At 41.0% G+C, this 14,718-nt stretch overlaps 1 protein-coding gene across 4 annotated transcripts in view; it reads right to left on the reverse strand.

The window, feature by feature from the left end:
* Positions 1 to 2,228: 2,228 nt before the first annotated feature.
* tfcp2l1 (transcription factor CP2-like 1) overlaps positions 2,229 to 14,718 on the reverse strand; it is a 55,788-nt gene continuing 43,298 nt past the window's right edge. For 2 of the 4 annotated variants that reach the window (XM_068034897.1, XM_068034899.1), the window contains exons 14-15: positions 7,965 to 8,016; positions 2,229 to 3,280 (exon numbers count right to left, since the gene is read on the reverse strand). In XM_068034897.1, the coding sequence (XP_067890998.1) occupies positions 3,243 to 3,280; positions 7,965 to 8,016 (90 nt within the window). In that variant the 3' untranslated portion in view covers positions 2,229 to 3,242. Of the gene's footprint in view, positions 3,281 to 7,964; positions 8,017 to 8,602; positions 8,647 to 14,718 lie in introns of all 4 variants that reach the window. The other 2 variants (XR_010975299.1, XM_068034900.1) reach the window with 2 other exon arrangements.

A 14,718-nucleotide genomic window follows, 5' to 3' on the forward strand; every position in this document is an offset into this window, starting at 1 on the left:
GACAGAAGTGCTTGCAACTATTTCTCCTTCTCAAGCACTTTGTCTCATTGATAAAGATAGTTGCAGCAAGGTTAATTTCTTGCTTGTCTCCAAATGGGCGGAGCAAAGCATTCTCCGCTGTGTCGCTTTACGTAACACTTTTTTTTAATGGAAAAGAACTAAACTCCATTTTAAATGTTTTTTGGTATCCTTAGGATTTTCAAACAACAAAATCTTTAGTAACATTATCAACTTCAAAGGAAACCATCTCCATCAGGAAAGACAGCATTTCAGATTAAATTCCAATTGTTTCCAAACTTTTAGCATCTTTTGTAAGAGGTTTCTAATCCAAGGATTTATTTTTTATAACAAAGATGATTCCAAATTCCAATTCACTGCAATAAATATTCAAAAATCAAAACTGCCGATGTTATATGAGTGAGTCCTATGTCCGGAACTTAAGACTCCCCCAAAACTCGACATGCTAAACTTGAAAGTTCATTGTGGTTGCAAATGACATTTCCAGTTTTTTTTTCAACTAAACAGGTCAATTAACCTTAACAGTATTAATTTAATTCTGACTTATTAACTTATAATACTTATTAACTACACACAGAACACAACAGCACGTGCTTTTTTTTTTAAAGATAGGTAAGTTACGTCATTTTTTCCTGTTCTTCGGGCGCCTTTTCAAATGACTGTAATAAAACCAAAAACTAAAGAAAAAGTTATTTAACATTAACACCAGCTCCTTACACAAACTTTAATCTTTCCCATTATCTCCTTTGCTTATCCTTCTCTCCCTTAAAACCAATATTCAATTCCTGACATTTGCTACTTAAAACAGTCGGTAAAACATGTCTTTAATTTAAACTCCAAAAAACTAGAACAGATTTTAAACTGGAACTCCAATTAAAGCAGGAGTTGTAAACTTCAAATTGGATTTCTGCCAAACATCTTCAGACCTTCAAGGCTGAAGTTTATCTCTTAGAAAATTGTTCATTGCCTTTTCACAGTTGCAAAACCAACTTTTAAAATAATAAAACTTTAACTTAAAATATAATTCAAGTTTATATCCTATTCCTGGGTGCACAATCTTAAATCGAAATGAACACACTCAACAATCACTTTTCACACTCATTCAATTCCAAACAACTCAATAGACTCATGCTTTCAATATTAAAGCCAGACAACAAAGCGTTAACGACAGTCAGTTCGACAGAACACAAGTTCCACAGAACACAAGCTGCACATCCCAGACATTCAATTCATTCGTGGACGCTTCCAACATTCTCACAGTCGAATCAAAGACAGTAACTTGTTTTTACTCTAAAACATAGTCTTTTATGTCGCTCTGCCATAAACATAGTGAATGCTTTTCTTCTTTTTGTCACCACTCCCTTTGTTTTGCGGCAGGGTCGTGGGGATTCCAATTAGATTTAATCATCTTATCGATCAACTTTTTATGTTTCTCTGCCAGGTGGCAGGTGAGGGACCCCTCTGGTCCCCGCTCGAGCTCTATCTTTTCACTGGCCAGGCTTGGGTAGGATTAGAACAGTTAGAATCTACTCTCAGAGGTCCGCTTTTAACCTAGCGCAACTTGTAGTAGGGGTTCCGAAGAAGGGTCACTGACCCGAAACGTTAACTCTGCTTCTCTTTCCACAGATGCTGCCAGACCTGCTGAGTGATTCCAGCATTTCTTGTTTTTGTTTCAGATTTCCAGCATCCGCAGTATTTTGCTTTTATTGTAGTAGACCGTCTCCTGGCTAACTGTCGGGTCACAAGTCTGTCCGTATTTCATACAACAAGCTTATGATATATATACGCATACATATATTCCAAACCCTCCTTGACAGTGCCTACGTCTCTTAACGAACTACCTACCACCGTTTGACCATTGGTCAGATCCTGTTTACAAACTTGGCATTCGTCGGTCGTGAAACACCACCCGGCCCCGGGATAAGCTTTAAAGATACTCACCCGGTGTTCCTGATGGCATTAACGACCGCCGAATCCTGTTCTCAAGTTCGGGATCAGGCTTCAGCCAATTCCCCATTGCCCCTTTACGTTCCCTTCGCCCAATTAATTCCTGGCCTTAACGTGGGACTCCGTCCTCTTAATTCCCGGCTCAGGCTGGGTGATTGGGATATCAGGGTTGCAGAAGAGTTGACTTACACCTGATCCTGCCGACTACGCCAATTGTTAGCGGGAATGAATCTAGAAGAATCACTCGACATTCAGGTCTGCTCCAATGTCAAACAGTTTATTTAGTTACGCCAGCGGGGCGCAGGTCACTGGTCTGTCCAGATGCCTCTCCACTGAACAAAGGAAAATCATCCATACGTATACATTTTCAAACAGTTACTCAGCCCATCCCGGCCGGACATGGTCCAATCACAATGATTATCAATTATATACATTGATTATTAGAGCCAATAGAAGCGGTTACTGGGCATAGAGGGGCTGCATGACCGGCCCATACACAGATAGGGGATTACTCATGATGTTTTCCATACCCCCTTATCTTCACCTCGTTACCGGCCCATACATAGATAGGAGACTACTCATGATGTTTTCACCTCGTTACAGGCTAGCACCTTTGTCAGCATTCCACAAGGGTGTCTGCTTTTCATTTTAATTAGCCTTTTGTTTGAGATTGGATTACTCAGCTCCTGTGGAATGTGGTCAAGTTCACTGAGCCCCATGGTGCTTTGCAACCTCCTCACTGTTCACTAATATTATATGTTACTGGTTACTCAAATAATATTTAAACAGTATGATATTTACTGCAGGTGCCTCTGCGCTTGGGAATACCCTACAACATGTTCAATACGACCAGGAACAATGGTAAATAAGAGGAGGAAAAGGTGATTTTTAAGCAGTTCCCCCACTTCACTGGAAAAGAAAGCCAAATATCAAAAAAATTTGAATTGCATTTTGTGCATGATAAAGCTAAAAACTTTGCCATTTTTGCCTTGTTGGGAGCACAGCACCTCCTATTGGGAAACCAATCAAGAAAATGATGAAGACAATAGGATTCTACCACCATCCCCCTCCCACCTCCATCCCCAAATATAAAGCTCATTTTGGTTAAGAAAGTAATTGTTCTCTCAAGCACTTTGGATAAAGTCAGTTTCAATACTGGGGCTGATAAATGTTTTGCCTGGTTTTCAAATGGTTGTTCATGTTCAATGGCAATGTCCAAACAAAACGTGAACAAGGTATCTTCATCCTGGTGGTCAGGAAATCAGGTCCAACCTTCTTCACTTTAAGATTATGTGGTATCCATCATTTCTCTCAGCTGTGAAGAGCATACAAGGATTTTAATTTTCATTAGCTTTAAAGCAGGTCACCCTAGAATGTGGGGAAGGAACATATTTGGCAATTCTTCAATATCAGAGAGCATTTTACGACATCAATTGCTCAAGGAAACATGCAATATGCACTTTCTCCAATCATTGCTGAGAACATCTCTTTTCCACCCTTTCAAATAACAGCCCAATCTAATACTTTCTTTGGTTAATCATTTGACTGGGAGATTCCTTTATAGCCCAGGAGCTAAAGGCATCACAATGCCATACAGATCAGAAAGTCCCCAATTTGATTCCTTAGCTATTAGATAGGTAGCAATTGGGACATTATGACTATCCCATGGTCTGGTAGGTGAGTGACTGAAAAGCCAGGGTTTCCAATCTTGAGTACTATCCAATAATCCCAGCATCTATGTAAGCAGTAGGTGACGGCAGGATCAGATTTGGTAATGATGCCCTCCACAACTGACACTTCCTGTCTGGATGATAAGTACAATCTGATATCTATTACAGAAACATGGCTGCAGGATGGCATAGATTGGGACCTGAATATTGAAGGGTACATGGCATTTAGGAAGGACAAGAAGCTAGGAAAAGGTGGAGGGATAGCTCTGTTAATAAATGATGGTATTAGTGCAATAGAGAGAGGGTGACCTATGCTCAGGATGTAGAAGCAGTTTGGGTAGAGATGAAAAATCATAAAGGCAAGAAGTCATTTGTGGGAGTCATGTACAGGCCACCTAACATTAACCACACTGTAGGACGGGGTATAAAGGAAGAAATAATGGCAGCTTGTCAGAAAGGTACAGCAATAATTATAGGGGATTTTTAACCTACATATAGACTGGAAAGATCAGATAGGCAGAGGTAGCCTAGATGAGTATATAGAATGTTTTCAGGATAATTTCTTGGAACAATACCTTCTGGAGCCAACCAGAGAGCAGGCTATACTAGAGCTGGTATTGTGCAACAAGATAGGATTAATTAATGGCCTCATAGTTAAGGTGCCCCTAGGTAACAGCGATCATAATATGATTGAATTTTACATTCAGTTTGAGGGACAGAAGAGTGAGTCCAAGACTAGCATTTTAAGTTTAAATAATGGCAATTATGAGGGCATAAAAGCAGAGCTAGCTAAAGTGAACTGGCAAATTAGGTTAAGGGATAGATCAATAGAGATGCAATGGCAGACATTTAAGGGGATATTTCAGAATACACAGAATAGTTACATTTCAACGAGAAAGAAGAATTCCAAGGGTGAGTCCTGCCTCCGTGGTTCACTAAAGCAGTTAAAGATAGTGTCAAACTTAAAGCAAAAGCCTATAATTGTGTAAAGATGGGAGGCAGGTCAGAAGATTGGACAGAATATTAAAAACAGCAAAGAATGACTAAAAGATTGATAAGGAAGGTAAAATTAGAGTACGAGAGAAAGCTAGCTATAAATATAAAGACAGATAGTAAGAGTTTCTATAGATATTTGAAAAAGAAAAGTTAACAAAGTGAGCGTTGGTCCTATAGAAAGCGAGTCTGGGGAATTAATAACGGATAATAAGGAGATGGCAAATGAATTGAACTGATATTTTGCATCAGTCTTCACTACTGAGGATACAAGTAACATCCCGGTATTAGCTGTAAGTCAGGAAAATGGAAGGGAGGAACTCAAGAAAATTACAATCACCAGGGAAGTGGTGCTGAACAAATTGTTGGAGCTGCGGGCTGACAAGCCTCCGGGTCCTGATGGACTTCATCCTAGGGTGTTAAAAGAAGTGGCTAGTGAGATAGTTGATACGTTAGTTTTAATTTTCCAAAATTCCCTAGATTTGGGGAAAGTTCCGTTAGATTGGAAAATAGTGAATGTAACTCCTTTATTCAAAAAGGGAGGAGACAGAAATCAGGAAACTACAGGCCAGTTAGCTTAACATCTGTCTTAGGGAAACTGTTAGAAGCTTTGATTAAAGCAGGGCATTTAGAAAAATTCAAGGTAATCAGGCAGAGTCAACATGGATTTGTGAAAGGGAAATCATGTTTAACCAATTTATTGGAGTTCTTTGAGGGAGTTACATGTGCTGTGGATAAAGGGAAACTGGTGGATGTATTGTACTTAGATTTCCTGAAGGCATTTGATAACATGTCACATCAAAGGTTATTGCAGAAAATAAAAGCTCATGGTGTTGGGGGTAACATATTGGCATGGATAGAAGGTTGGCTAGCAAACAGGAAACAGAGAGTAGGCATAAATTTTCTGGTTGGCAAGATGTAATGAGTGGTGTGCCACAGGGATCTGTGCTGGGGCCTTAACTTTATATAAATGACTTAGATGAAGGGACTAAAGGTATGGTTGCTAGATTTACTGATGACACAAAGATAGGTAGGAAAGGAACTTGTGAGGAGGACATAAGGGGGCTACAAAGGGATATAGATAGGTTAAGTGAGTGGGCAAAGATTTGGCAAATGGAGTACAATGTGGGAAAGTGGGAAATTGTCCACTTTGGCAGGAAGAATAAAAAAGAAGCATATTATCTAAATGGTGAGAGATTGCACAGCTTTGAGATGCAGAGGGATCTGGGTGTCCTAGTGCACGAATCACAAAAGGGTAGTATGCAGGTACAGCACATAATTAGGAAAGCTAATAGAATGTTATCGTTTATCGTGAGGGGAATTGAATACAAAAGTAGAGAGATTATGCTTTAGCTATACAGGGCATTGGTGAGACCACATCTGGAGTACTGTGTACAGTACTGGTCTCCTTATTTAAGGAAGGATGTAAATGCATTGGAGGCAGTACAGAGAAGGTTTACTAGACTAATACCTGGAATGGGTGGGTTGTCTTATGAGAAAAGATTGGACAGGCTAGGCTTCTATCCTCTGGAATTTAGAAGAGTAAGAAGTGACTTGATTGAAACATATTATCCTGAGGGGTCTTGAGAAGGTGGATGTGGAAAGGATGCCTCCCCTTCTGGGAGAATCTAGAACTGTTTAAAAATAAGGGGTCACCCATTTAAGACAGAGATGAGAAGAAATATTTTCTCTCAGAGGCTCGTGAGTCTTTGGAATTCTCTTCCTCAAAAGGCAGTGGAAGCAGAGTCTTTGAATATTTTTTAAGGCAGAGGTAGATAGATTCTTGATAAGCAAATCTTCTTCGGAGTTCCGAAGAAGGGTCACTGACCCGAAACGTTAACTCTGCTTCTCTTTCCACAGATGCTGCCAGACCTGCTGAGTGATTCCAGCATTTCTTGTTTTTGTTTCAGATTTCCAGCATCCGCAGTATTTTGCTTTTAAGTTATAAAGCAACTTTGACTCCTTGGTGTCTCTGAACCACAGAGCTTTGTGTAGAGCTCTCGTTTACAACAGGAAAACATTGGCCAAAGCAATTTCACTGACACTGTGTTTTTGTTTATTCACTCACAGTATGTGAGCATCACGGGCCAGGCCAGCATTTATTGCCCATCCCTAATTACCCTTGAGAATTGGTGGTGAACTGCCTTCATGATTGCAGTCAACTGGCTTTCAGAGGGCAGTTAAGAGTCCACCACATTGCTGTGGGTCTAGATTCATATATTTTTTTTTTATTTCCAAAATATACTTTATTCATAAAAATCTGTAAAAATTACATTGCCAAACAGTTTCCAAACAGCACCAAAAAATACAAACATTGCAAGGGAGATCAGTTTCCTTCAATACTGTCATGAGTTTCTTCCCAACCCTTCCGTTTCACAATTGTCCTGTCAATTACAGTTTTACATTTACAGCAATTGAGAATATTAACGATACAGTTTGAGGGGTTTCCATTGGATCCAGCCCCTCAGTCCAGCTTGGTGGGGGAACCTTACACTGTGGTCTTTCCCCATTGAGCCTTTGCTGCGGCTGCCCCAAGCTTTAGTGCGTCCCTCAGCACGTAGTCCTGGACCTTGGAATGTGCCAGTCTGCAACATTCGGCGGTGGACAACTCTTTGCGCTGGAAGACCAGCAAGTTTCGGGCAGACCAAAGGGCGTCTTTCACCGAATTGATAGTCCTCCAGCAGCAGTTGATGTTTGTCTCGGTGTGCGTCCCTGGGAACAGCCCGTAGAGCACAGACTCCTGTGTTACAGAGCTGCTTGGGATGAACCTTGACAAAAACCACTGCATCTCTTTCCACACCTGCTTTGCAAAGGCACATTCCAGGAGGAGGTGGGCGACCGTCTCTTCCCCACCACAGCCAACGCGGGGGCACTGTGCGGAGGGGGCGAGACTTCGGGTGTGCATGAAGGATCTGACGGGGAGGGCCCTTCTCACCACCAGCCAAGCTACGTCTTGGTGCTTTAGATCATATATAGGTCAGACTGGGTAAGGACAGCAGATTTCCTTCCCTAAAGGAAATGAGTGAACCAGATGGGTTTTTATAACAACCCAGTCATTTCACAGTCACCGTTACTGAGACTTTTTTTTTAAATTCCTGATTTATTTGATTAACTGAATTCAACTACCATGGTGGGGTCTGAATTCTTATCTCCAGATCTATAATTCAGGCTTTGAGATTACCAGTCCAGTAACATAGCCACGATGCTACCATGCCCAAACATGGCTCAACATGGTCCAGGTTTCCAAGCAACATGCCGAAGTACTCGACAAAAGAGCAATCATGCTCAATTCAAGGCTTAATTACAAATAAGCAAAACTGTAGAAGTAAATTCTACCTTTTAAAGTGCAGATTACAAAGCAAACCTCGTCATGGAAATATTTAACCATCTAGAAATAAAAGAAATACATTAGTCTAAGCTATCAGTTTTACAATGGTGCATTAGTAGCTATTGTCATTAATATATTTACCAATAAAAGCATTTCATTTAAAGGAGACAATCCACTTATCACTGATGCTACAGTTGCCTTTGTAATCCTGAGCCTGTCTTGACAGTGGATTGGTTCTAGATCTATTAACAGTGGCAAAACTACTTGCATCTGAAGCAACCATATTTTTACTTCTTGGACTGAATATGCATATTAGAACTAGCTAGATCTGAATGCACATCCTGTCATATTAAAAGGTTCCAAAGTAGGGTGCCAGATAAAATACCAAATATCCATTCGTACAGGTTACACTGTCAAGTTACAAAATACATGCTTGAAAATTGAAAGCATTACTTGGGGTTGGAAATGTAATAGGAATACAAAGATCCTTGGGCACAATAACAAGCTAGACACAGGATAATTAGGCAAGAGTTATACTTACCTGCAGCTCCCCACCGACCTAGTGAGTAAAGGCAATGGCTGGAGCAGTGTTGAGCCGCACAGACCAGAATGTTCCCGAGCCAAGCCATATTTTATGCAGAGTTACCTGATCTTAGCTTGGCAGCAGTTGGGTCCTAGTGTTCTTTGAAACTGGTAGGGGGGAGGAAGAGAAGAGAGAGAGAAAGAAAAAACAACAGCCAGCATTCCCACTTCTGCCCATTAACTCCCAAGTCCTTCTGGAATGTACATCTGTACATACATACATGCGAACATACGAATTAGGAGCAGGAGTAGGTCATTTGGCCCCTCAATCTTGCTCATCATTTGATAAGATCATAGCTGTTCTGATTATGGCCTCAACTCTATTTTCCTGTCTGCCCCCATACCCTTTGACTCGCCTGTCAATCAAGAATCCATCAAACTCAGCCTGAAAAATATTCAATGACCCTGCTTCCATTGCTCTCTGGGGAAGAGAATTCCACAGCCTAACGACTCTCAGGGAAAAAAATTCTCCTCATCCCTGTCTTAAATGAGAGACCCCTTATTTTTGAACTGTGTCCCCGAGTTCTAGTCTCTCATAAGGGGAAACATCCTCTCAGTATCCAACCTGTCAAGTCCCCTCAAGATCTGATATGTTTCAATAAGATCACCTCTCATTCTTCTAAACTCCAATGGATACAGCCCCAATTTGTCTAACCTTTCCTCATAAGATAACCCCTTCATCCAAAGAATCAGTTGAGTGAACCTTCTCTGCTTCCAATGCAATTACATCCTTTCTTAGGTAAGGAGACCAAAACTGTACATAGTACTCCAGATCTGGTCTCACTAAGGCTCTGTATAACTGTAGCAAAACTTCCTTACTTTTATATTCCATTCCCCTTGCAATAAATGACAACGTTTCATTTGCCTTCCTAATCACTTGCTGTACCTACATACTAACTTTTTGTGATGCATGTACCAGGACACCCAGATCCCTCTGTACCACAGAGTTCTGCAATCTCTCCATTTAAGTAATATACTGCTTTTCTATTCTTCCTGTCAAAGTGGACAAGTTCACGCTTTCCCACATTATACTCCATCTGCCAATTTTTTGCCCACTCACTTAACCTATCTAAATTCCTTTGTAGACGCTTTATGTCCTCTTGACGGCTCACTTTCCTACCTACCTTTGTATCATCAGCAAAATTAACAATCATATATTCGGTCCCCTCATCCAAGCCATTTATAAAGATTGTAAATAATTGAGGCCCCAGCACTGATCTTTGTAGCAGTCCACGAGTTAAAGCTTGCCAACCCAAAAATGACCCATTTATCCCTACTCTCTGCTTCCTGTTAGCTAACCAATCCTCTATTCATGTTAATATGTTACCTCCTACACCGTGAGCTCTTATTTTGTGCAGTAACATTATCAAACGTCTTTTGGAAATCCAAGTACACCACATTAAGAGGTTCCCCTTTATCCACGTTGCTTGTTACTTCCTCAAAGAACTCTAATAAATTATTCAAACATGATTTCCCTTTCACAAAACCATGCCAACTCTGTCTGACTGCATTAAGATTTTCTAAATGTCTTGCTTTAACCTCCTCAATAATAGATTCTCGCATTTTCCCTATGACAAAAGTTAGGCTAGCTGGCCTGTAGTTGCCTGCTTTCTGTCTTCCTCCTTTCTTGAATAGAGGAGTTATCTTCGCTATTTTTCAATCTGATGGGACCTTTCCAGCATGTAGGGAATATTGGAAGATTACAACCAATGCATCTACTAACTTAGCAGCCACTTCTTTTAAGACCCTAGGATGAAGCCCATCAGGTCCTGGGGACTTGTCAGCCTTTAGTTCTAATAGTTGTCTCAGTACCCTTTCCCTGGTGATTGTAATTGTTTTAAGTTCCTCCCTCCCGTTCACCTCTTCATTTACAAGTATTTCTGGAATGTTATTTATGTCTTCAACTATGAAGAAAGACACAAAATATCTGTTCCGCCACTTCCTTATTTCCCATTATTAATTCCTCAGACACTCCCTAAAGGACCTATGTCACTTTACTTACTCTTTTCCTTTTTAAATACTTTAAAAACTCTTCCTATCTGTTTTTATATTTCTAGTTAGTTTTCTCTCAATCTAATTTCTCCCTCCTTATTTCTTTAGTCATTCTTTGCTGGCTTTTAAATTCTATCCAATCTTCTGATCTACCACTAATCTTCGCAGAATTGTACGCTTTTTCTTTCAATTTGATACTGTCTTTAACTTCCTTAGTTAGCCACAGATGGTATTTCTTTCTCCGAGAGTCTTTCTTTCCCACTGGAATGTATCTTTGCTGAGAGTTATGAAATATCTCCTTAAATGTCTGTCACTTTATCTCTACTGACCTACCCCATAACCTAAATTCCCAGTTCATGGAAGTAAAGAATCACCAAATGGATTCTACGCTATTCCGATTCAAATCCACCAGCCCCAGTCCTGCTGATTCAATATACGGTTTCTAAACCAGCAGCTTTCCAATATTAATGTCATAAAATCCTGGCTGATGAACAGCAGCTTCTTTTTAACAATTCAATTTTATTTCTGGTGGTCTAGACATTTCAACAGGTCCATGGCGATTTAATTTTATAATTTTCCTCCTTTGTAGGAAACAGAAATGAGTAACTCACAGTCTGAATTATATATGGATTAATACAAATGATGTCCGCAATTGGAAATTTAAATCAGCAGTAGGCCTAAAATTATAGGCCCCAAAAATGGGTTGGCCTGATCCACTGTTGCAACAGCAGCAAAGCAGACTTCTAACCACTTACAAGCTGGAACATTGACTCGGTCTGAATCCCCGGGCCAGCTTATTGGTTTACTAGTGGGTGAGCTAGTGAAACTCCCACTACTGACTTACGAGTTACACTGGGGTGGAGGCGGTGGGGAGGGTGGAGATTGGAGTGAAATGTCTATCTGCTGCAGGGTTTAAAGGCTTGCAGCAGCTTAATGGGCAGCACCATTGTGGACCAGAAACAGTTAATTGGGAGGGGGTGCAGATAAGATGATGATCATCGCATGCTGAACACATACATATCTGAAGGTCAAAGGAAGCAGTAGCCTTTTGTGGTAAAGTGCAAGACAAGTTATATATTATATCATCATCCTTGGGACTCACAGTATGGGCAGCAAGTGGATTGACATTAACACCCCCCCGCCCGCCCTCAAACATTCGGCGAATTGTTCTGATGGAAATGTGGAGATCTCCATGGAACTCCATGGAAAAGAGGACCAGAATCTTCAGGATTTTTTGGCAAGAAGTTGAACAAGTCAGTAATTCAAATTACCTGGACAGACAGTGACAGTAAGTGCCACTTTGCTGACCAGACACGGCAGAGCAAATCCAGAAAAAAATGTAATAACCGAAGGAGGACAGATAAGGTACAAAGCCCAATTCCCAGATGCATTATACTACATATTTGCCAGTACATCACTCACCCTCACAATATTCAATGGAATCATGCAGCATGCACCATTGTCCCTTTACAGTCTCACTCTTCTATTTGCCAATTGCTCCTGGACCTCTCCTTACCAGCTTTGACATCTCCTCACTATGTCTTTCCAGCCCATTGACAGTAAGAATGCATAATGTTCTGAGAAGCACGACCGTTTCATATTGTCTGCATTTTTCTTGCAGAAGATGGCACAGAATGCCTACATGCATAAGGCCACTAGTGACGAGCCTCCTGAGCTTAAGACACTTAATTCCCTGTGATGGCCTGGAGCTGGATTTACTGGGAAGGCACAGCACAGTAAATATCATAGAGGAAAAGTCAAGTGCTTGTGCCACTGTAGATGCATCTTCCATACGTCTTGCTATTCCAGTGCCTGCTACAGGAACACAGGTTACCTTCAAGCAAAGTCTTGTTGCTTTTTCTTCTGTAACTCAGTTTTTCTCTGGATGCCCAAAACCTGTTCTAACCTCCCTGCCTCTCCAATTCAATCACTGCAAGATGAAGCAGAGGTGAAGAAAGAAGAGACAAGGTATTGGTACTTTAAGGTATTGATCTGTTGTCTCACACATGCCATCATGAACCATCAGTCTTTCGTTCAGGGTTGAGGATATTGCACTGGAGCCACACAGCATGGGGTGCTGGATGAATAGGCAGTGGAAGAGCAGCCTGGAAATCCTGAGCAAAAGCTCATGAGAGGTCAGCCCTTGAACTCAAATAGCTGATGGGTATAATGAGGTTCAACACCGTCTCTGTGCCAACATCGCGGAAGTCCCTTTTGGTGCAGCACTCCTTAGAGAATGTGGCTATATTAGGCACATCTGCAGCCATAAGTCAGTGTTTCCTCTAAATATACAGATTGTAGATATAATATTTTTGAGGGATAGACTAGAGACTGCTGTCTTCTAGTTGTCCAAACCCTTGGGGCTAAGACCAAAGCCAGGTCAAAATGCTGGCATGTCGGAACGTTGCAATTAAAGGCATCATGACAGCTGGCATTACACCGAACACTCACATACCAGGCACCATATCAAGGAAACATTCAGTGAAAGGAATCCATTTCCATGAAGAGGTTTATAGACAAAGCCCAAATGGTGCTCACAGCTACCATCTGCAACCCTCTGTACCTTGGGAAAATGAGCCACTTTACAAAATTGTATGGTCCTATCACGTTGCTGTTGTGAATCATTCTGAAATTAACGTTCAATACAATTGTAGTGGAATGATAGGAATTTTGATGTATTACATCTTCACCACATCATTTCAGTACTTCCTACACCCACCAGTACATCCAGCAGATACACACAGGGCAGAGAGCTGGTGGAACTGGGTCCAATCCCAAAATACACAGGCACCTGTCAGTGTCGCAGAAATGCTGAAAGAGGCAGGTGGAATTTTCATCACTGATTAACTTCGGAATTCTCAGTAAAGCTACTTTAATGAACAGATCTTTTGTGTCCTACCAAATGTAGAAAGGATTGCACCCTGGATAATACTGTAAGGATTCCCACCTTGGAAGCAGCCAGCGGCAAAGATAGCCAAAGCTGTTGTTACAAGGCAAGTATTAACCTATTAACCTTGGATCAGTGGCAACACTCTCTGCTCAGAGTGAGAATATCATGGGTTAAAGCCCCATTCCAGTGACATCAGCACAGAATCTAGCCTGATATTTCAGTGCAGTATTCAGGTAGTCCTGCACGATCAGAGGCACCCTCTTCTGACTGAGACATTAAACTGGGGCATCTTCTGCCCTCATAGGCAGATGCAAAAGATCCCGGTGTACTATTCAAAGAAGAGCAGGAAAATTCTCCAACATCACTAATATGGATATAGTCATTTATCTTATTACTGCCTATGGGAATTTACTGCTGCATTAGTGTGCTCTTCTATGAAAGAGTGCCATGGATCAACCTGACAGATTCTTGGTTTAACGTTTCAACTGAAAGATGGCACTTCCAACAATGCAGCACTCCCTCAGTACTGCACTGGAGGGTCAGCCTAGATATTTCTGCTGAAGTCCTGAAATGGGACTTGAACCCACAACCTACTAACTCAGAGACAAGAATGCTGCAAACTGAGCCACATATAAAAAGCCTCCAAATGCATTTTAAATAGACTTATACCAAGCAAAAGATAACTATGAGAACTCTCAAAGGACTGCTAGTCTTAGTAAGCAAACTTTGTACATGCATGCTACACATTCATGAAACTGCAGCTAAATGTTGGCAAAACATGTTGCCACTACATAATTCATCTCCTTCCTGCACCCAGCCCATATCTAGCAGAAGCTCTGATAGACACAAATTGCTGCAGAATGGGTTCCTGCCCAAAATACACACCCGGCTGCAAGTGCCACAAAAGTCCTGAAAAAGGCACATGTATTTATTCATCATTTGTTAACCGCTGAGTTCTCAATAAGCCGACAGCAAGGACATCACAACCATTAAATTGGCTGTCTGAATGGCATTATATTCAAGGGCATGCATCACACTACAAGCCACTTCCACAGCCTTGGACCAAGAAAACGTCCATTCAAAAATTTTAACTTTTGGTAATCAATACCATGTAATAACCTCAAAGTTACAATTTCTGCATGCAGATGTTAATACAAATAAAAAGAAAGAAAAAGACTTGCATTTATATAGTACTTTTCATAACCACTGAACGTTTCAAAGCGCTTTATAGCCAATGAAGTACTTTTGAAGTGTAGTCACTGTTGTAATGTAGGAAAGACGGCAGCTAAGTTGTGCAC

The sequence above is a fragment of the Heterodontus francisci genome, chromosome 7 (genome assembly GCF_036365525.1).
Source record: "Heterodontus francisci isolate sHetFra1 chromosome 7, sHetFra1.hap1, whole genome shotgun sequence".
Lineage (NCBI taxonomy): Eukaryota > Metazoa > Chordata > Chondrichthyes > Heterodontiformes > Heterodontidae > Heterodontus > Heterodontus francisci.